Source organism: Salvelinus namaycush, chromosome 21, assembly GCF_016432855.1.
Source record: "Salvelinus namaycush isolate Seneca chromosome 21, SaNama_1.0, whole genome shotgun sequence".
Lineage (NCBI taxonomy): Eukaryota > Metazoa > Chordata > Actinopteri > Salmoniformes > Salmonidae > Salvelinus > Salvelinus namaycush.
Window position 1 is genome coordinate 52,114,887 of NC_052327.1, and position 22,546 is coordinate 52,137,432.

Below are 22,546 nucleotides of genomic sequence, written 5' to 3' on the forward strand. Positions count from 1 at the left end.
AGGACGGACGTAGTCATATAACTATTTGTTTAGCACTTTTGAAATGTACAGTGACAGAATTCGAGCTGCAACAAACACTCAAACTGGACAGTTTTATCTCAATCCCCTTAATTCAAGATTTTGGACCACACAGCCACTCCACTGAATAGCAGGCTAGTGATTGCTTTGCAATGCTAGCAGTTAGCCACTGTCACTGATTCCTTCCAAACCACTCATTTTGAATTTGCGATTTCCAACTTGTTGATTATGTCTAATGGCCGATGAGCATCGATACATTTTATCTATAATTTCTCTTCATTATTTATCTTCATATGTCAAGGATTAAAAAGGGTTTGCCAGTAGATTGTTGACTTGATTCATAATGACCGTTAGCTAAGATTTTGAAAGTATGTTGACATGATCAGTCCAATCAAAGCTACTGTACATATAACGTGATTTGATGTCATTTTATCTGTGGCCAATGACCTTGAGCCTTCTTCGAAAGGCACTTTAATGTAACTCCATGGCAGCACCCAAGGGGCTAGAATTTTGTAACTCTAGTCTTAGACTTGGCGGGGATGTAGTCTCCCCTTGAGTGACAGAACACTGAGCCAATCACAGAGCACCATTTTATGCTGGCTTGCCCCACCACCACAGAAAGCACTGAGCTAGGCTGAAACACCTGCATTTTGGAGCTGCCTTATTCAAGAAAACAAAAAAGAGAATGTTTGTATGCAGCTTTATTAACTCAATTATATATATTTTTTTACATTGTTTGCAAACTGATATGTGACACGTATTAATGCCAAAATAACATGCAAAACAGGCAAGCCCTGCCCCACCTGCCTTGAATAACGGGTCACCACTGTTTGGCATAGATTCAACAAGTGGACCTAAACCATGCCAGAAAAATGCATCCCCCACCATAACACTGTGTCCTTCATTTACTCAAGTGTTTCCTTTATTTGGGCAGTTACCAGGATGCCTACAGTCGGGAAAACTGCAGTTTGGGCTGGTTTTCTCGGGCAGCATGCAAGCCAAATATACAACTTGTTGCATTATAGCCACAGACATATACTCCATAGAAAGGATTTGTAACCTCTTACCCTGGCAATTTGACTGCTAAACTAATGGGTACTCAAGCAATGGATGCCAGTCCTGATTTGAATGGGAACTGCCATCTATGGATTATATTATCTATGGTTGGTTGGTGTTGTCAGTTTCCCTTTTGCAGATTTCAAAATACAATCGCGGGAAAAACGTACAGTTTGGAAAGCAAATGCCTTCTGCTGAAAAGAGAGACCCAATAGAATAAAAACAATTCTCAACAACTCCCAATTTTTTAGCAAACACCAGCACTGATCGTTTAATCCGGCCATGCTTCTCACTGAAATGAATTTACTGAGATGCACCGCAGAGACCGCCAACGTGGTTCTCCTCAATATTCTTTTCAGTAAATTAACTCCTCCCACTCTAAATCCTCAAGCTTTTTCCTTATTGGCCGATTTGTGATATTCCGCCATATTCAAACTTCCGCCGTCACTTTTGGTTGGATTGATCGATTTACTGCGGATTTGTTTCTTTCTTTCATCATCGTTGCTGCTGTTCTATTATAATTTCATTGTTTTGAATTAGTAATATTAGCTAGCTTCCTACACCCAACCTCTAAAATGGAGGAGTCAGAGGTGGTCGAATTATCTGTGGAAGACAAGCCGAAGAGTCGAAGGATTTCCTCGAAGAGAACGTCCACCATCAGCCTAGCCGTCGTCAGCTCAGAAACCTCCCCCGCCACTGTCAACAACTCTAAAAAGTAAGGAGCGATGGGTAATATTGATACATAAATGTGTGTTTTGACTAAATAATATTAAAGATTAGCTAGCCAGATTTTGAACCCAAAGTTTGTCACATCACATGGCAAATCATTAATGTTTCAATAAATATGGATTCAGGTTTGGCCTTCATGTACTGACGTTACTGTGGCTAGTTAGCCTAACGTATCTGCTAGGGTCCCCTGGTTTTAATGTATATGAGTGGTTCATGTGCTCTGTTTACATTTTCTAGTTAGTTAGCCTCAAACAAACACTGCATCGTTAGCTATAATTTTAAATTTGCGCTCTAGTAACGTTAGAGTAGTTAGTTAGCTAAGTTAACGTATATTGGCTATACTAACTAGTAACGTTATGTAGCTAACTAGTTCGTTTGATTTATTTAGACAAACAAATGTGAAGTTTGAGTAGTCTCAAATTTGCCTAAAATAGTTAGCTAGCTAACTACGTCCATAGCAGTACATTAGTGGACCACCCCACAGCCTTTTAGAGGCATCTGATGCTGAGCTTACTATCTTCTGAGGAAAGAGTCCATCAAAATATGGCATTGTTCTTCTATATCGGTGTTGTAGGGTTATCTAGAACACCTTAGAGGAAAGTTGTATGCTTTGTCTCAAACATACTGACCAGACCCCCATCGCATGTTGATTTTTGTCCACCCACACCAGACGCGATCAGGACACACAGGTTGAAATATCAAAACAAACTGAACCAACTATATTAATTTTGGGACAGATCGAAAAGCATTAAACATTTATGCCAATTTACCTAGCTTGCTGTTGCTATCCCGGGATATAAACATTGGGTTGTTATTTTACCTGAAACGCACATTGTCCTCTACTCAGACAATTAATCCACAGATAAAAGGGTAACCCGAGTTTGTTTCTAGTAATCTCTCCTCCTCCAGGCTTCTTTTCTTTGGACTTTATATGGGGGTTGGCAAGCTACATTGCAATAAATGTTTAATGCTTTTCGACATGTCCCCAAATTAATATAGTTTGTTAAGAGTTCGTTTTGATATTTCAATATGCTTGTCCTGATCGTGTCTGGTGTGGGTAGACAAAATCAACATGTAAGTCTACACTTAACACCAAAAGTATGATTTGTGTGTGTGTGTCTGATTTGTCAAAGAGTCAGATTCCATATGCCCTAGGTAGGGGCATTTGGGTTGGGATACAGTATGAATATCTCAAATAGTGTTTATTTCTGCCTGTTTTCTCTCTCTCACTGTAGACCTCCACTGTGCAGAGGGAGTTCCTTCACCTTTCTGACTCCAGGAACACCATGGGACTTCAGCCTGGTGAGTAGTACTAAACTAATGTCACGCCAACATCAAACCAGCATCTATCTCTGTCTTTCTCAATTACTACGAAGTCAAGTCAATAAACTTTAACACAGTACAAAATAAATACTTCATTTATTTCAATGTGAAATGTACAGTGCCTTGTAAAAGTGTTCTGCCTCTTTGTTTAGACAAGCCTACATTAGTTCAGGAGTAAAATGTGGCTTAACAAATCACATAAATTACATGGATTCACTCTGTATGAAGTTATAGGGGTTGACATGATTTTTGAATGACTAACCCTTCCTCTGTCCCCCATACATACAACATCTGTAAGGTTCCTCAGTCAAGTATTTCAAGCACAGATTCAACTTCAAAGACCAGGGAGCTTTTTGAAAGTCTCATAAATAAGGGCAGTGATTGGTAGATGGGTAACAATAACACATCAGACATTGAATATATCTTTAAGCGTAGTCAAGTTAATAATTATGCTGTGGATTATGTATTAAACCACCCAGACACATCAAAGATACAGTTGTCCTGAACTGAGCTTCAGGACAAGAATGAAACTGCAGAGAGATTTAGTTACCATGAGGCCATTGGTGATTTTAAAACGGCTAAAGAGTTCAATGGTTGTGGTGGGAGAAAACTGTAGTGACTCACAATAATTACCTAAATGACAGAGTGAAAAGAAGAATACAAATATACAGAATAAAAAATATTCCAAAATATGCTGGGAGGAAAAAAACAGCAAAGGAATACACTTTTTCAGTATAAAGAGAAACTGGGTGGGGCTAAGCAAAGACAAAATCCTGGAATAAAAACCTGCTACCGTCTGCATTCCACCAGACACTGGGGAGATCACCTTTCAGCAGGACAATGAACTACAACACAAGGCCAAATCTACACTGGAGTTGCTTACAAAGAAGACAATGTTTTTGAGTGGCCAAGTTAAAGCTTTGACTTAAATCTGCTTGAAAATCATTAGCAAGTTTAGAAAATTGCTGAATAGCCATGATCCCCAACAGAGCTTGAAGAATTTTGAAAAAAATAATGGATAAATATTGCACAATCCAGGTGTGCAAAGCTCTTAGAGACTTACCCAGAAGACTCGCAACTTTAATCAATGCTAAAGGTGTTTCTAACATGTATTGACTCAGGGAGCTGAATACTTATGCAACTACTATATTTGTATTAATCTTCTTTTTTTTCTCGTACATTTTGACATTAGAGTATTTTGTGTAGATCGTTGACAAAAAAATTACGGTTCAATCCATTGTAATCCCACTTTGTAACACAATAAAATGTGAAGAAATTCAAGGGGTCTGAGTACTTTTGCATGGTACTGTATATACACATTTTTAAGTCTTGTGAAGGTTAGCAACACACTCATTCTGTACACGTGTTTATCTTTCCCACAGAAGAGGAAAAATAAAGAGTCCAAGGATGATGACACTGTCAGTCTGTCCAGCTTTGACCTCAAAGTAAGCCAAGGCTCCACCAAATGTTACAAGATTTCTGAGGATTAATACACTTGCATCACACATTCCCCCCCACCCCCCTCCATGTGAAATATGTATTTACAGCATACCAGTAGGCTATATCCTGCCGTTCCCCCCCCTAACGGCCTTGTGAGTGTCACTAACTGTAGTCTGAGCCTTCTCTGGTACCTTTTTTACAGAAGAGAAAACGCAAAGAGAAAAAGGAGGATGAAGACACCGTCAGTCTGTCCAGTTTTGACCTCAAAGTAAGTCGACAGAGAGGACTGCCTCACTTCTAGTCCTTAGGAAACTTTGCTTTGTTTTTATGTATTATTTCTTACATTGGCACAAGCATTTTGCTACACTCGCAATAACATCTGCAACCATGTGTATGTGACCAATAAAATGTGATATGTGAGAAGTGGAGTAAAGCAAAGCGATAGGGTCGTTAGTAATATCCCCTGGGTATGTGTTCAGATTGCCGTCCGTAACACTGATTTCTCTCCTCTGTATTCCAGGAGCCCAGTAACAAGCGTGTGCGGCCACTGAGTCGGGTGTCATCTCTGGCTAACCTGATCTCCCCTTCCAAGAATGGAGCTGTCCGACGCTTTGGTCAAACCATCCAGGTACAGTATATACCCCCTGTATTACACTGTAATAACTCCAGACAGAAGCCAATGGCACTTGACCTGATAGTAGATCATTTTTTTGTGTGGATTTTGTTTAATGAACAGCAGGAAGTTATAGAGAAGGAGATTGACAGTAGAGTGGCACGGACAGAGAAGCCGAGACCAGACTCTGGCATGTCTAAATTTTTACTCATGTCTTCAGAACATGTCACTGCGGGGTGACAGCAAGTCGCCGGGTGCGTCCCTGAAGTCGTGCAGTAAGGCAGCAGGCCCAACACCTCCCAAACGCAGAAACAGCACTCTGTGGTCTGAAACACTGGACGTTCACCAGAAGAGCACCTTCTCCACCAAAGAGATTAAGAGACAGGAGGTAACATACAACTGTAGCACACGTTATCATCATAGTTCAATGACTTTTATAGATAATGCGTTGTGCCAAACATAATATAATCACAATATATCATGCCTTATTGCTTTATTATAAACTGGGTGGTTTGAGCCCTGAATTCTGATTTCGCTGAAAGCCATGGTGTATCAGATCGTATACCACGGATATGACAAAACATTTATTTGTACTGCTCTAATTACATTGATAACCAGTTTATAATAGCAATAAGGCACCTCGGAGGTTTGTGGTATATTGCCAATATACGGCAGCTAAGGGCTGTCTCCAGGCACTCAGCATTGCGCATAAGAACAGCACTTAACCGTGGTATATTGGCCATATACCACACCACCTCTGGCATTATTGCTTAATTATAGTATAGGTAGTAGGGCTGGGTGATATAGTGAATTTAATTTATTCTAATTGATCATTTAGCGCGATATTCCAAATGTCTGTATCGCAAGAATCACAATTTTTTTTAAATGTTTTTGAGTGTTTGCTTGTTCTCATGTTGTTTTGTCGTTCTCGCTCCTGTGCTGTGTGCACCTTCCCATTTACAAACACACCAAGCCCCTGCCACTCACACCAAGCCCCTGCCACTCACACCAAGCCCCTGCCACTCACACCAAGCCCCTGCCAACCACACCAAGCACCTCCCCCTGCCACCCACACCAAGCCCCTGCCACCCACACCAAGCCCCTCCCCCTGCCACTCACACCAACAAAGTTGAGAGATCACTTCTTCCTCTCTGACAAGCGGTTTCAACTCTCCATTTGGGAATTGGTCATATGGACATCGAAACACATTGAGACATTTCATTACTGTAATAGAAAAGTTAACCTTTTTAATGATACCATTTTTATGTCTCAAATACTCATTGTACGCAGAGCAGACACTACTGAAACGTGAGTATCAATGAACATTGATTCTGGAAAATAAGACCACGTACAGCTAACAGCAACAACAAAAAAAAGATATGATTTTTAGGCCATGTCGCCCAGCCCTAGTATGTAGTAAGGGGATTGATGTCATAGTTAGCTGCTTGTGTCTGAGTTCGATATGTACTCTTTGTCTGGTATGTAATAAATGATGAATTCGGAAGTGGCGAGCCTTATTAACAACATATTTCATGTTCTCTCGAGGCCATTCATGAGCTATCCAGAGGAGAACAGGACCTTATTGAAGACCTCCAAATGGCACGAAAGGTACAATAAATGATTCAATTAACAAGTTTGTCTCTTCCCCTCGTGAAGCTGATTGACCTTAGCTTTCATTTCTTGTTCAACAGGCATATCACGATCCCATGCTGAAGCTCTCCATCATGACAGAGGAGGAGCTAACTCATATATTTGGAGATCTGGATTCTTACATTCCACTTCATGAAGGTACTAAGTCTTCATCATATTCTTACATTCCACTTCATGAAGGTACTAGGTCTTCGTCATATTCTTACATTCCACTTCATGAAGGTACTTGGTCTTCGTCATATTCTTACATTCCACCTCATGAAGGTACTAGGTCTTCGTCATATTCTTACATTCCACCTCACGAAGGTACTAGGTCTTCGTCATTCTTACATTCCACCTCATGAAGGTACTAGGTCTTCGCCATATTCTTACATTCCACTTCATGAAGGTACTAGGTCTTCGTCATATTCTTACATTCCACGTCATGAAGGTACTAGGTCTTCGTCATATTCTTACATTCCACCTCACGAAGGTACTAGGTCTTCGTCATATTCTTACATTCCACCTCATGAAGGTACTAGGTCTTCGTCATATTCTTACATTCCACTTCATGAAGGTACTAGGTCTTCGTCATATTCTTACATTCCACCTCATGAAGGTACTAGGTCTTCGTCATATTCTTACATTCCACTTCATGAAGGTACTAGGTCTTCGTCATATTCTTACATTCCACCTCATGAAGGTACTAGGTCTTCGTCATATTCTTACATTCCACCTCACGAAGGTACTAGGTCTTCGTCATATTCTTACATTCCACCTCATGAAGGTACTAGGTCTTCGTCATATTCTTACATTCCACTTCATGAAGGTACTAGGTCTTCGTCATATTCTTACATTCCACCTCATGAAGGTACTAGGTCTTCGTCATATTCTTACATTCCACTTCATGAAGGTACTAGGTCTTCGTCATATTCTTACATTCCACCTCATGAAGGTACTAGGTCTTCGTCATATTCTTACATTCCACCTCATGAAGGTACTAGGTCTTCGTCATATTCTTACATTCCACCTCATGAAGGTACTAGGTCTTCGTCATATTCTTACATTCCACCTCATGAAGGTACTAGGTCTTCGTCATATTCTTACATTCCACCTCATGAAGGTACTAGGTCTTCGTCATATTCTTACATTCCACCTCATGAAGGTACTAGGTCTTCGTCATATTCTTACATTCCACTTCATGAAGGTACTAGGTCTTCGTCATATTCTTACATTCCACTTCATGAAGGTACTAGGTCTTCGTCATATTCTTACATTCCACCTCATGAAGGTACTAGGTCTTCGTCATATTCTTACATTCCACCTCATGAAGGTACTAGGTCTTCGTCATATTCTTACATTCCACTTCATGAAGGTACTAGGTCTTCGTCATATTCCTACATTCCACTTCATGAAGGTACTAGGTCTTCGTCATATTCTTACATTCCACTTCATGAAGGTACTAGGTCTTCGTCATATTCACTACTAGCCTCAACAGGGTTGGGGGTCAATTCCAGTTCATTTTAATTACCTTTTAGTTTCAAGAATTGGAGTTGGATTTTCCATTTTCTTCCTAAATTTGAAATGGAATTGACCCCAGCCCTAAGCCTTAGTGTCAAAAGTGTTGCCAACTCTTTATTTGAGAGTTGGTGGCTACTGGTTTAGTAACCCACCATACGCCCTCTGGTGGCTACTAAACCAGTGACTATGACAAGACTATTTGAAAATAAATATCCTCTTCAAATAGAGTTTTGTTCGTGTGTTTCTCCTTGTTACAGACTTGTTGGATAAGCTTGCAAAGGGCACCGGACCTAATGGAACAGTTGGTCAGATTGGACAGATCGTTGTGGACTGGGTAGGTGCCTCCTCTCTTGTGTATTGGGTTTATGGATATTGTCTGTGTATTTGTATATTTCTTTATGGCAAATTTTTTATCGCGAGAGGTCGAGTGAGTAAGATTTCCAATGTATTAATTACACATTGCAAATAAACTTGAAATGTAAAATCTTTCTCACATCGCCAATATTTAGAATGAATGTGTTTTTGTTTATTTATGAAATGTAGACCCAGCTTCATGCTCTCGCCCCCACCTGTTGCCTTCATCCGCAGATGCCATCTTTGACCTTCTTCTCCCCGTCTTTAGAGAGAGAGGAGTCAGCTGCCATCTTGGATCATCTTCTTCTCTTTGGCTTAAAAAGCAAAAAGCAGACACATTTCCATGATCTGAAAATGACACTGTCTTCTTCTCTTCCAAGTTTCCTTGTCTGAATGCGTACAGGGATGAAACTACTTTTCTTTCATTTCTTTATTTTTTGGGGAATGAAAAAGAGAATGTGTAGACTCATCTTCATGATCCCCCTGTCTTCCTCTAGTTGCCAGGTTTGAATGCTTACAAAGACTATTGCAGTAACCAGCTGGCTGCCAAGGCCCTGTTGGACCAGAAGAAGCAGGACCGGAGGGTTCAGGACTTCCTGCAGCGCTGCCTGGAGTCTCCCTTCAGTAGGAAGCTGGACCTGTGGAGCTTCCTGGATATACCCAGGAGCCGGCTGGTCAAATACCCCCTACTGCTGAGAGAGATACTGAGGCATACACCACCAGATCACCCTGATGTACCCTGTCTGGAGAAAGCGGTTTGTAGAGAGCACCCACACTACCCTACGCTGCTCACTGACATCATCATACACACAGTTATCAGATACATCATAAAGTTACAAATGATACAGCCATACATGCTAATAGAATTAAACATTTATTAAAAATAACTTTCTTAATACTTGACTGAAGTGTAACACTGTGATTCCAGGTGGCCATCATCCAGGGTGTGTTGTCTGACATCAACATGAGGAAGGGAGAGTCAGAGAGTCAGTACTACATTAATAAGCTGGAGTATCTGGATGACAGGCAGAAAGACCCGCTCATCGACAACTGCAAGATCTTGCTGTGTCATGGAGAGCTACGCAACAAGAGTGGCTCGGTGAGCATTGTTCAGACACGCTGTATAGCAATACAGCCTGTTCTGTATGGCTTTATGCCCCCTCCCCCCTCCAACTAATATGTATCCAGGCTTTCTGTTTTTCTTCTCAGTGTAAAGTTGACCCCCCCCCTTCAATTAATCAAATGTATTTATAAAGAGTGTTTTACATTAGTAGTTGTCACAGTGCTTCACAGTACCAGGCGTGTTATGATAACTCTGTGTGTTGTGTAGAAACTGCATGTGTTCCTGTTCTCTGAGCTGCTGGTGCTGACGAGGCCGGTGACGCGTAATGAGCGGAGCTGCTACCAGGTGTACCGTCAGCCCCTCCCCATCAGAGACCTGGCTCTGGAGGACCTGCAGGATGGAGACGTACGCATGGGAGGGTCATTCAGAGGGGCTTTCAGCCAGGGGGAGAAAGGTGAGTTACTGCAGAGTCTGTCTGTTCCTTATCGGAGGGCCTTCAGCCAGGGGGAGAAAGGTGAGTTACTGCAGGGTCTGTCTGTTCCTTATGGGAGGGCCTTCAGCCAGGGGGAGAAAGGTGAGTTACTGCAGGGTCTGTCTGTTCCTTATGGGAGGGCCTTCAGCCAGGGGGAGAAAGGTGAGTTACTGCAGAGTCTGTCTGTTCCTTATCGGAGGGCCTTCAGCCAGGGGGAGAAAGGTGAGTTACTGCAGGGTCTGTCTGTTCCTTATGGGAGGGCCTTCAGCCAGGGGGAGAAAGGTGAGTTACTGCAGGGTCTGTCTGTTCCTTATGGGAGGGCCTTCAGCCAGGGGGAGAAAGGTGAGTTACTGCAGGGTCTGTCTGTTCCTTATGGGAGGGCCTTCAGCCAGGGGGAGAAAGGTGAGTTACTGCAGGGTCTGTCTGTTCCTTATGGGAGGGCCTTCAGCCAGGGGGAGAAAGGTGAGTTACTGCAGGGTCTGTCTGTTCCTTATGGGAGGGCCTTCAGCCAGGGGGAGAAAGGTGAGGAGTTATGGTCTGGGGCTCAATTGTTTCAATTAGACTTTCTTCAATTCCTTGTGTCCTTTTTCAAAATGCGTTGGACAAGTAGATCTCTGCACTCAGGATTAAATGCCCAGTTTATGAGTTGCTGACACTATCCTGTGTGTCGTTAACACCACCTATATTTTACTGGGTTCATGATCCTTTGGGACATACTGAGACCTAGGAGATGTGCAGTTTCTTCCAGTTGTGCTTTAGGAGGTATTATATGTGGATGTGTTTTACCATGAACGACAGTTTATATCATCTGCAATTTTTCTCCCTCTCTCTCTGTCCTCCAGCTAAGAACGTGTTCCGCGTGACCTCCCTGGACCCGACCCACGGCCAGTCTCACACCCTGCAGGTCAACGACGTCTTCCACAAGCAGCAGTGGCTCAACTGTCTCCGCAGCGCCATCGACGCCCAACCTCGACAGCAGAGGGCGCCACTCAGAGATCAGCACAGTGAGGCTACAACCATGACCAGGGCCAAGCGTCGTTCTTCTGTGGTGTCCATGTCTGATATGGTGGGGGCAGATGAGAACGTCTGCTCCCAGGTCGGTGAGGCAATCCTAGGGTGTAAAGGCACAGAGACACTCCCCAGGTCTGGTTCTTCAAGTAAAATCAAAAGAGAGTGGAGCCGTGGTACGCATCGCAGGAGGAAAGAGACCGGGGTTTAGGAGAACGGAAGAGTCCATGGAGGCCAGTGGGATGTCTACACCTGTACACCTTCATTCATTTGTATTTTTACTGTGTCTTCTTCTATGGTGTTATGTTGGACTTCTTACTTGTGATATTAATGTGTAGGCTACTCGTGAATTTCCTTGGCACCTGTCTGTCAAGTAGTGATTTTGCATAAAATAATATGTCTGACAAATAGCAGTGATGTACCATGACGACCATGTAGCAGCTATGTCAAAACTGTCCAATCACATCCGTCCAGTGTGCACTGCAAACCAATAAAACTGAAGAGTTCTGTAAATTTCAGGAGAAAAAAAAGTTTTAGAAAAGATTATTGGTTTACTTTACAAGGGAATGATATTTGCCAACCAATGTGACTGAAAATGGTTTACAGCGGTTATGAGAATTAGGATTTTACACTTTTTATGTTAAAATGACTAACTCTGTTTTTATACAAAATAGCACTGTTTTAGCTCTTAGAATAAGAATATATGTTGCTTGGAACTGGAATTTATTAACCACTTGATTTGATAAGTCATTATTTCTACAGGGTTGGTCAGTGTGTCCTTCGTTACTATTAAAAAGGAAAAAGGCCCGTGCTGGCTTCGTTGAGCCGTTTCTCTGTGTCCCAAATGACAGCCTATTCCATGTATTTTTTGGTTCAGAGCCCTATGTGGCCTGGTCAAAAGTAGTTACACTATATCGGGTATGGGGTGCCATTTTGAGACTGGAGTCTCTCTTTCCATGCAGCACCATGTGTTGAGGTTGCTCTTCAGTAGTGTACACAGTGCAGACCACATGCAAATATTAGTCAACTGTCTGATGTGTTGTTGTGGAGACAAAGGTGACAAAGGATGAAATGAGTATGTTGTTATGAGAAGGCTTGTTAACTTGTGTGCCGATTCTCTACCCTCCTTCACAAGGAAGTGTTCACTCTCACACATTTTAGAAGTCTTGGATTAGTGTAAGTACGGCAGAAGGGGAGTTTCTAACATATTCCTTAAACCAGCCCGTTCCTTTTAAATCCGTGAAGGAGAGAAGGGTAGAGAATTGAACCGCAACTGAGTTGTATTAATGGTGGGAAAGTAAAGGTTTCAGAATGGGTTCTCTTGAGAACTGGAGGTGAGAGAAGCATGAAACTGCATGATCAACCACAAGTTATGCTGTGTGCAAAGAAAGGGAAGAAGTATCACTGGAATGCTTTGTATGGATAGTGAAAAGGGAAAGACCAATTAAAGATTATCCGAGGGGAAATCTGTGAGAAGCTACCTGTGTGTGTCTGATATTTAATTCCTTTTCAATTAAAAATAAAGAGCTTCGATGCTGTGAGATTTCCGTGTCAGCTGTCACTGGTGGAGAGAACAAGACCTCTGATGTGAAGAAAGAGGAAGTCCTCTAGCGTGTGTGTGTCAGTTGTCACTAGTGGAGAGAACAAGACCTCTGATGTGAAGAAAGAGGAAGTCCTCTAGCGTGTGTGTGTGTGTGTGTGTCAGCATGCTCGGAAGCTGACAGTGACCGCTAAACCATGCTTACTTGCGCAATCGTTTTAACCCTGGAAAGCCCCTACTTCCACGGCTACATCCACCAGACAAGATGTTCCTTCCCCATTCTCCAACATACTGTTAACTGTGACAGTTTGTCATTTCAGATAAAAGCTAATGTTAACCACACAGTAGTTATGCATTTCTCTTCAAAAAGTATTGTGAATATGCCACTGCTTGGTACTCGGTATACATGTTTCAACATATAATACAGTACCAGTCAAAAGTTTGGGCACACCTACTCATTCAAGGGTTTTTTATTTTTACTATTTTCTACATTGCAGAATAATAGTGAAGACATCAAAACTATGAAATAACACATATAGAATCATGTAGTAACCAAAAAAGTGTTAAACAAATCAAAATATATTTCATATTTGAGATTCTTCAAAGTAGATGCTCTTTGCCTTGATGACAGCGTTGCACACTCTTGGCATTCTCTCAACCAGCTTCATCTGGAATGATTTTCCAACAGTCTTGAAGGAGTTCCCACATATGCTTGTTGGCTGCTTTTCCTTCACTCTGCGGGCCAACTCATCCCGAACCATCTCAATTGGGTTGAGGTCGGGTGATTGTGGAGGCCAAGTCATCTGATGCAGCACTCCATCACTCTCCTTCTTGGTCAAATAGCCCTTACACAGCCTGGAGGTGTGTTGGGTCATTGTCCTGTTGAAAAACAAATGATAGTCCCACTAAGCGCAAACCAGATGGGAAGGCGTATCGCTGCAGAATAATGTGGTAGCGATGCTGGTTAAGTGTGCCTTGAATTCTAAATTAATCACTGACAGTATCACCAGCAAAGCACCATCACACCTCCTCCTCCATGCTTCACGGTGGGAACCACACATGCAGAGATCATCCGTTCACCTACTCTGCATCTCACAAAGACACGGCGGTTGGAACCAAAGGACAGATTTCCACCGGTCTAATGTCCATTTCTCGTGTTTCTTGGTCCAAGCAATTATCTTCTTCTTATTGGTGTCCTTTAGTAGTGGTTTCTTTGCAGCAATTTGACAATGAAGGCCTGATTCACGCAGTCTCTGAAGAGTTGATGTTGAGATGTGTCTGTTACTTGAACTCTGTGAAGCACATATTTGGACTGCAATTTCTGAGGCTGGTAACTAATGAACGTATCCTCTGCAGCAGAGGTAACTCTGGGTCTTCCTTTCCTATGGCGGTCCTTGTGAGAGCCAGTTTCATCATAGCGCTTGATGGTTTTTGCAACTGCACTTGAAGTTGCAAAAAGTTCTTGACATTTTCCGGATTGACTGACCTTCATGTCTTAAAGTAATTTCTTTGCTTATTTGAACTGTTCTTGCCAAATAGGACTATGTTCTGTATACCACACCTACCTGGTCACAACGCAACTTATTGGCTCAACGCATTAAGAAGGAAAGAAATTCCACAAATTAACATTTAACAAGGCACACCTGTTAATTGAAATGCATTCCAGGTGACTATCTTATGAAGCTGGTTGAGAGAATGCAAAGAGTGTGCAAAGCTGTCATCAAGGCAAAGGGTGGCTACTTTGAAGAATATAAAATATATTTAGATTTGTTGAACACTTTTTTGGTTACTACATGATTCTATATGTGTTATTTCATAATTTTGATGTCTTCACTATTATGCTACAATGTAGAAAATAGTAAAAACAAAGAAAAACTCTTGAATGAGTAGGTGTGTCCCAACTTTTGACTGGTAGTGTGCATCATTTATTTTCAGTAAAGCAACAATGGAAGAGTAAAAAGTATTAACAATACAATCAATTAATATGATAGCAAATTCATTTCAAGGGGTGTGCACTTGACCCCTGCGACAACACCCTAATTTCTAACACTCCAACCATACAGAAGAAGACAAAATGCAACACTTATAAACTCAAAATAGACATATACAGTATTCATGGAATTTACATAAATCAAATAATTTGTATTATTTACATAGTTTATATACACATTATTCAAAATAAACATATATGTTTGATATTTACACATAATTACACAATCCTAAAAGATTAGCTAAAAGATTTAAGAATTCAGAAAGGTTGGACAGACTAGCCTGGTCCCAGATCTGTTTGTGCCGTCTTGCAGTTGGCAAGGCACAACATCCCAAACATAAGGCAGGACAAATAGATCTGGGTCCAAGCATAAGACTATGCTTAGTGGGAACGCTTAGGCCTAGATTCGATCCGTATCGTAGAGACTGCATTTAAGGTGAACGCTGCATATCTCGGCTCAATCAGAAATGACCTTTACAGATGAATAGAAATATAACCCTTCAGCGATACAGATTGAGTATCGCCCTCAGTCTTTCGAGCATAGCTAGCTGACACCTGTCACATCAGTAAGCTTACATTTATATCCCTACTTTTCATTGTAGTTTAACTGAAACCATAACTCTAACAAATGAGTTTGGGCTCTCTTACTTCTAGCCTGGTCCCAGATCTGTTTGTATTGTATAAACAACTCCTATAGTCGTTGTCAATGTGTTTTTAGCCTGACAATGACAATAGGAGTTGGCAAGAACGCGCAAACAGATCTGGGACCAGGCTACCCTGCATCTTCATTCCCATCTAGTCTGAGTGCCAGTCTGTTTGTGCAATCAGCCATTGTTATGCTAATTGGTGGAAAAATGTCAGCATTACAATGAGTTGGCATTGACAAAAACACAAACAGACCTGGGACCAGGCTTATTCCTATGTAGTGGAATCGTTCGGCACAAGACAAAACAGACTCGTAAAAAGGATGGGGCTTGTTAGAAGTAGGATGGGGCTTGTTAGAAGTAGGATGGGGCTTGTTAGAAGTAGGATGGGGCTTGTTAGAAGTAGGATGGGGCTTGTTAGAAGTAGGATGGGGCTTGTTAGAAGTAGTCAAAGTCCAAGTCCAGATCTGGTGGTGGCTGATATGAGAGGTAGCAGGTGATGCGATTGGGCAAGCCCAGTTTGGACACGTCGTCCAGGGCTCTTCTGCCCAGTGCTGTTCTCAGAGCTATCCTGCTGATCTGTTGTAGACTGAGGGGAGTATCTGGGAAAGAGCGAAAGCATGTCAGTTGAGATAATTATATTATATTACCCCTTTTCATACTGTTGTGCCAACCTGAACTGCATTGTGAGGTTCTAATATTTTCTTAAATATTTTATTTTCACATTGTCCTCTCCAGCATGGTTCCAGCAACTACGGTGGATGCATAACAAATGCAGCTCAGCTCTGCTCAGTAGTGTGAAAATCTCTCTTTGAAGATCATATTTTCATACATAGGATAATCTCTAGACTTTTCTAGTCTTTTCTACCTACGTGGAAATACTTACTTTCATAGAACTCTAGGCAGATATTGGTGGGAGACCCTTGACTTGTGTAGTTGATGGGCTTTTTGCCCAGGTTGTCCCTGGCATATATGTTCCCACCGAACTCAATGAGCAGCTCGATCAGATCCACGTTCTTTACTTTGGCTGCGTGATGGAGCGCTGTCTCGTGGAGCTTGGCAGCGTTCACGTTCGCCCCTTGGAGAAGATGAAAAGGTTTGATTTTAAAGGGAAGTGGTCGAGACTTACCGTTACACACATTCTGAAAATTACAACCTGCATCAAAAAGTACAGAAAATTGTTTTAACTGCAAAGTTTCAAGATCAAGTTAGGGTTGGAATTTATGTAACGCTTTCAAATGTACGTTTGAAGTTTCTCAATCTCTCAAATTTCACCTTATTTTTAAGGTTAGGTTACTCATTTACTTGAGAGAGCACAGTCCCATTAATGGTCTTTGAATGATCAGGAGCAAAACAACATTTTGAAATAATATTACCACAATGTGGTTCACCCACCTGCATTGAGGAGCACCTTGGCGCAGTCAAAGTGTTGTCTGGCACACGCTACATGTAACGGTGTGCCGAAGTGGCAGTCATGGGCCTCCATCAGAGCTCCCACGTCTATCATGAGCTGAACGCAGTCAGAGTTACCTGTAACACACACACACACACACGTCAGTCATAGTTTGACACTTGGGTATTGAGGGGGACTAACTACACAATATCAATCAATCAAATGTATTTATAAAGCCCTTTTTTACATCAGCCGATGTCACAAAGTGCTATACAGAAACCCAGCCTAAAACCCCCTAACAGCAAGCAATGCAGATGTATCCCATTATCCCAGTGTATGTGTGTTCTTTATATTGTGTGTGTGGCGTCCAGGACTGCCGCCCCCCCCCCCCCCCCCCCCCCCCCCCTCACAACACATGAACATGTACCCCCCATGCAGGCCTCGTGGAGGGGTGAGAAGGTGAACAGCGGAGGGTTGACCGTAGCCCCGTGCTGTATGAGTAGTTTCACACACTCCAGGCTACCCGCAGCGCAGGCATCGCACAGAGGGGTACTGCCGTCAATGTTCCGCGCATCCACCTGAGTGAGACAGACAGACAGACAGACAGACAGACAGACAGACAGACAGACAGACAGACAGACAGACAGACAGACAGACAGACAGACAGACAGACAGACAGACACAAATCAACATTACAGCACAACATTTGTTGTTCACCGATACCCCTCAAGAGTCCTTAAATAGAGAATCTGAACTATTGATGGTCCATTTTATAAGTCTTATAACAAATCAATGTGTAATTTCAAATCTAAAAACCCTTAGGCTCCCAGGGACTATCTCCCCCTCAGATTCTGAATTTGGCTTCTATTCAAATGTCTCCCGGCCCTCACAGAAACAGTCACAGTTGTTTGCATGTAGGGGTTACTGCAGATAAGTCACCACCCTAAGGTTTCCAGATTCAGCAGTAGTACCACTACCGACAGACCTGTCACAAGAGAAAAATAGCCCTCTGACTCACGTGAGCGCCAGCGTCCAACAGCAACCGGACACACTGTGTCTGTCCCTGTATGCAGGCCTCGTGGAGGGGGGTTATGGAGTCCACAGCCACTATGTTGACTGCTGCCCCTCCCTGGATCAGCTTCTGTAGCTGAAGAGCCTTGCCCTGGGCTGCTGCCTCGTGTACCGCCGAACGGTCTGTCCAGAACCCCAGGCCATGAGCTGCAGGCAGGGAGGGAGGGAGAAAAGCAATGAATTCCTATATATGCTCCAAAAAGTATTGGGCTCCAAAAGCTCCAAAAGTATTGGGACAGTGACACATGTTTTGTTGTTATGACTCCACCACTTTGGCACTTCGTCCAAAATAATTTTGGAGTCACTTTTATTGTAAATAAGAATAGAATATGTTATTAAACACTTCTACATTAATGTGGATGCTACCATGATTACGGATAATCCTGAATGAATCATGAATAATTATGAGTACGAAAGTTAGACGCACAAATATCATACCCCCCCAAAAAGAAATGCTAGCCTCCCATTTTATTGTAATGGTAAGAGATTAGCATGTCTTGGGGGTATGATATTTGTGTGCCTGTAACTTTCTCACTCATCATTATTCACGATTCCTTCATGACTAACTGTAATCATGGCAGTATCCACATTAATGTAGAAGTGTTTAGAAACATATTCTATTCTATTTACAATAAAAACGTGATTCAAAATGACACAATACATTATTTACCATGAATTTCTATTGGGCACTAATTAATCTGAAACACAACCAAAACGAACATCAAATGCATCCAACAAGTTTGTAGAGTCACAAGCTTGATGTAGTCATTGCGTGCTAGGAATATGGAACCAAATAGTAAACTTTTGACTACTTTAATACACATATAAGTGAATTTGTCCCAATACTTTTGGTCCTCTAAAACGGGGGGGATATCTACAAAAAGTGCTGTAATTTCTCAACGGTTCACCCGATATGGATGAAAAGAGCCTCAAATTATAGCTGACATTCTGCACTTTAACTTCATTGTCACTGTATCATTTCAAATCAAAGTGCTGGAGTACAGAGCCAAAACAACAACAAAATTGCCACTGTCCCAATACTTTTGAAGCTCACTGTATGATACAGACAGTACATGTGTAACAGTTTAACTTTACGTCCGTCCCCTCGCCCCGACCCGGGCGCGAACCAGGGACCCTCTGCACACATCAACAACGGTCGCCCACGAAGCATCTTTACCCATCGCTCCACAAAGGCCGCGGCCCCTGCAGAGCAAGGGGAACCACTACTTCAAGTCTCAGAGCAAGTGACGTCACCGACTGAAAGGATGCTAGTGCGCACCACCGCTAACTAGCTAGCCATTTCACATCCGTTGCACATGCACATGTTGTATGATGCCTGTATCTATTTATTCTGCCCAATAACTGTTGATCTCATTTTCATGATACAAAGAGGGCAATTATATATTTTTCAGTCAAATTATTTGAGCTCATTACACAAAGTAGGCCTTTAATTTATGTCTGTATTTATTATTAAATAATGTCAGTTCTTGATTTGGGCAGGAGCTCACTGGAGCTGAATACCAGTGTTGTGCCGAAAATCTTCCCCCTGTCAGAATCCTCCCTCTCTATGTTTAATATAACACACATACATTCATTATGGTTGCCTATCCTGACATGAAGTTTGTTCTATAGAAAGTATTTGACTCTGATGTGTGCCACATAAAGTATTTGACACTAGTGACAAAATTAAGGAAATTAGAAGGGGATTTCAGCAAGCCCACTTCATAATCAATTTGGTAGCTCATGTTGACCAGTAGTGTGTGCCACAGAAATTATTTGACTCCAGCCACAAAATTAAGGAAATTAGAAGGGGGGGGGGGATTTCGGCAGGCAAGTAAATGGCCTTGCTTAAATCCTCCCCCTTCTAATTTCCTTAATTTTGTGGCTAGAGTCAAATACTTTCTATAGAACAAACTTCACGTCAGGATAGGCAACCGAAATTAATAATGAATGTGTGTGTGTGTGTGTGTGTGTTACATTAAACATAGAGGAGGGAGTAAAATGTGGGCAAGCAATAAACATTTCGGAACAACTACTAGTCGAATAAGACATGGGAGAGATGACGAATTTTGGCAAAGAGATTTATTTATAGACTAATACACTTGAAACAAATAGCCAAACCGAAAACTGCAGACATTACTAGTGCTTCCCCCTCGATCAAACCGCCATAAATCAAACCGCCATAAAAAAAAAATGATAGAAAGCCTAACGTGATCATTGACAGCTGCCTTGAAGGGCACAAATAAAACAAATGCTTTCTGCTATTAAGATCAGTGAAATGTAGGCTAAACTGACAACGGAGTGAAGAGCAGAAATCTCAACTAGCAAGCAAGTCACAACAATGATGCGTTGAGTGTGTGCGCTTTCACGCAAAGGGGGGGGGAGTTCTGGCAGGGGGGTGAAGTTCGGAACAAAACCGGCACCTCACATTTTCTAACGCTTCAGCTCTTGTTCCTACTATAGAATATGAGCTCGAAAGTATTGTGGAGCCCCTGCACCTAAACATAAATACTAGCGGCACCCAAAATGAGTACCGGCAACTATTTCAGTCCAAGTAAAGCACTGAAAAAACACGGTGCTAGATCTTGAGTTATCGCTGAAACCCTTTATAAGCTCCAGGGCAATAAATCATTGGTCCAAGACGCCGCTCTCACGCCACGTGAATCCTGTCATAAACCCGCCCCTCCCTCCCCACGAGGCTTACCCATTGCTGACGTCCGCTGTCTGTCTATGTGATGGTTGGTGACATGCATAGGCATTGCCCTAACCTAAATGTATTACATCTAGACAACATTGGCTAGATTAATGATCTGGTCGGCAAAAAGCTAGATACAGCGAATGAATGTTATATAAGGATCACCTAGGTTACCTACGTAGCCTACAAAATAGTACATGCTCTAATACACTGGTCAATAGCTTGTTATAACAAGCTTAGCTGGATGGTCTCAAATTAGGTCAGTAAAACAAGGAAGAGCAGAACGTTTTCTAATATTAGGCCTGAATAAGCCAGCTAAATAAAATACTCAACAAGGGAGAGGCATGACAAATATTTTACTATAATTTTGATTGTGGGTTAAGCATTCATGCTGTTTACGTCATGAGCATTAGCCTCTTTGAACTTTCAGACAGGCGAGACACAAATAAAACAACTCACCTATATCTCCAAACAGCGATGGTCTGGCACGAGTAATCTCCATTTAGCTATAGATATTATATCCTCTAGTCTTGCAGAATAAATTGATGCATTTTAAAACGCAGAGAAGACCAGTGAAGCATTGCTGCAGTAACGTTGTTGATAGTGGTGGATGATGGCTTAAATTAGAAGCACATAGAACTAAAAAGAACATCAATGGCTTGTGGGATATGTAGTTTGTTGTTACCTGGTCTCAGAGTATTTCATATTATCCTGTATGAGACACTCCATTTAGTATGAGATGTTACGTTTCTTATGGTATGTATTCATTTGTGGTTGTCCATTTCCCATTTCATATGATATGTTATGAATTACAATTCATATTATATGTTCCGAATTTGCTAAATGTACAATATGTTAGGAATTTGCTAAACGTATGATATGTTAAAAATTCTAGCTAGGTGGCTAACGTTAGCTAGCTGGCTAACACTAGCTAGGGGTTAGGGGTTAAGGTTAGGAGTTAGGTTAAAGGGTTAAGGTCACCGTTAGGGGAAGGGTTAGCTTAAAGGTTTAAGATTATGGTTAGGGGAAGGGGAAGTAGTTGCAAAGTAGCTAAAAAGTAGTAAGTAGTTGAAAAGTTGCTAATTAGCTAAAATGCTAACGTTGATGAGATTCAAACTCGCAACCTTTGGGTTGCTAGACATTTGCATTATACTCCTACCCATCCACCCCGACCAACCACCCTGCTTTCGTTTTCTATCTTAAGTAACCATCTGTTTCATGTAACCATATGAAATGTAACATATCATGCTAAAAGGAGTGTCTAGATTTGCATACAAAATCATATGAAATGCTCTGAGACCAGGTTGCAACGAATGATGGTTCCAGACAGAAATATATTTTTCTTAATATTCGGTTCTGGTTCCAACATGGACCAACTTGAAAGAAAGTTGAACATCCATGCTTCTGCAGTAACTTAATTGGAAGAAGACCCAGATCCAGGTAATATTAATAAAGACATCACACTAACCTGTGTAAATCCAAATGTAGAATCAAATCAAATCAAATTTAGTCATATCTCAAAGTGCTGTACAGAAACCCAGCCTAAAACCCCAAACAGCAAGCAATGCAGGTGTAGAAGCACGGTGGCTAGGAAAAACTCCCTAGAAAGGCCAGAACCTAGGAAGAAACCTAGAGAGGAACCAGGCTATGAGGGGTGGCCAGTCCTCTTCTGGCTGTGCTGGGTGGAGATTATAACAGAACATGGCCAAGATGTTCAAATGTTCATAGATGACCAGCAGGGTCAAATAATAATAATCACAGTGGTTGTCGAGGGTGCAACAGGTCAGCACCTCAGGAGTAAATGTCAGTTGGCTTTTCATAGCCGATCATTCAGAGTATCTCCACCGCTCCTGCTGTCTCTAGAGAGTTGAAAACAGCAGGTCTGGGACAGGTAGCACGTCCGGTGAACAGGTCAGGGTTCCATAGCCGCAGGCAGAACAGTTGAAACTGGAGCAGCAGCACGCCAGGTGGACTGGGGACAGCAAGG

General features: G+C 42.0%; 2 protein-coding genes across 2 annotated transcripts; one reads left to right on the top strand and one right to left on the bottom strand.

The window, feature by feature from the left end:
* The first annotated feature begins 1,497 nt into the window (after positions 1–1,497).
* Positions 1,498–12,759, top strand: LOC120066479 (neuroepithelial cell-transforming gene 1 protein-like). The gene is made up of 13 exons (XM_039017879.1): positions 1,498–1,789; positions 3,039–3,105; positions 4,509–4,571; positions 4,769–4,834; positions 5,087–5,194; positions 5,400–5,567; positions 6,725–6,787; positions 6,871–6,967; positions 8,587–8,663; positions 9,181–9,438; positions 9,612–9,782; positions 10,014–10,200; positions 11,061–12,759. Exons 1-13 carry the CDS (start codon positions 1,650–1,652, stop codon positions 11,435–11,437), a joined length of 1,842 nt encoding a protein of 613 aa, XP_038873807.1. The 5' UTR covers positions 1,498–1,649; the 3' UTR covers positions 11,438–12,759.
* A 1,898-nt stretch (positions 12,760–14,657) lies between these two features.
* On the bottom strand, positions 14,658–21,185 carry asb13b (ankyrin repeat and SOCS box containing 13b). The gene is made up of 6 exons (XM_039018253.1): positions 21,019–21,185; positions 17,812–18,011; positions 17,221–17,371; positions 16,796–16,930; positions 16,287–16,478; positions 14,658–16,002 (listed from the first exon to the last, which is right to left on the bottom strand). Exons 1-6 carry the CDS (start codon positions 21,059–21,061, stop codon positions 15,839–15,841), a joined length of 885 nt encoding a protein of 294 aa, XP_038874181.1. The 5' UTR covers positions 21,062–21,185; the 3' UTR covers positions 14,658–15,838.
* Positions 21,186–22,546: the final 1,361 nt, after the last annotated feature.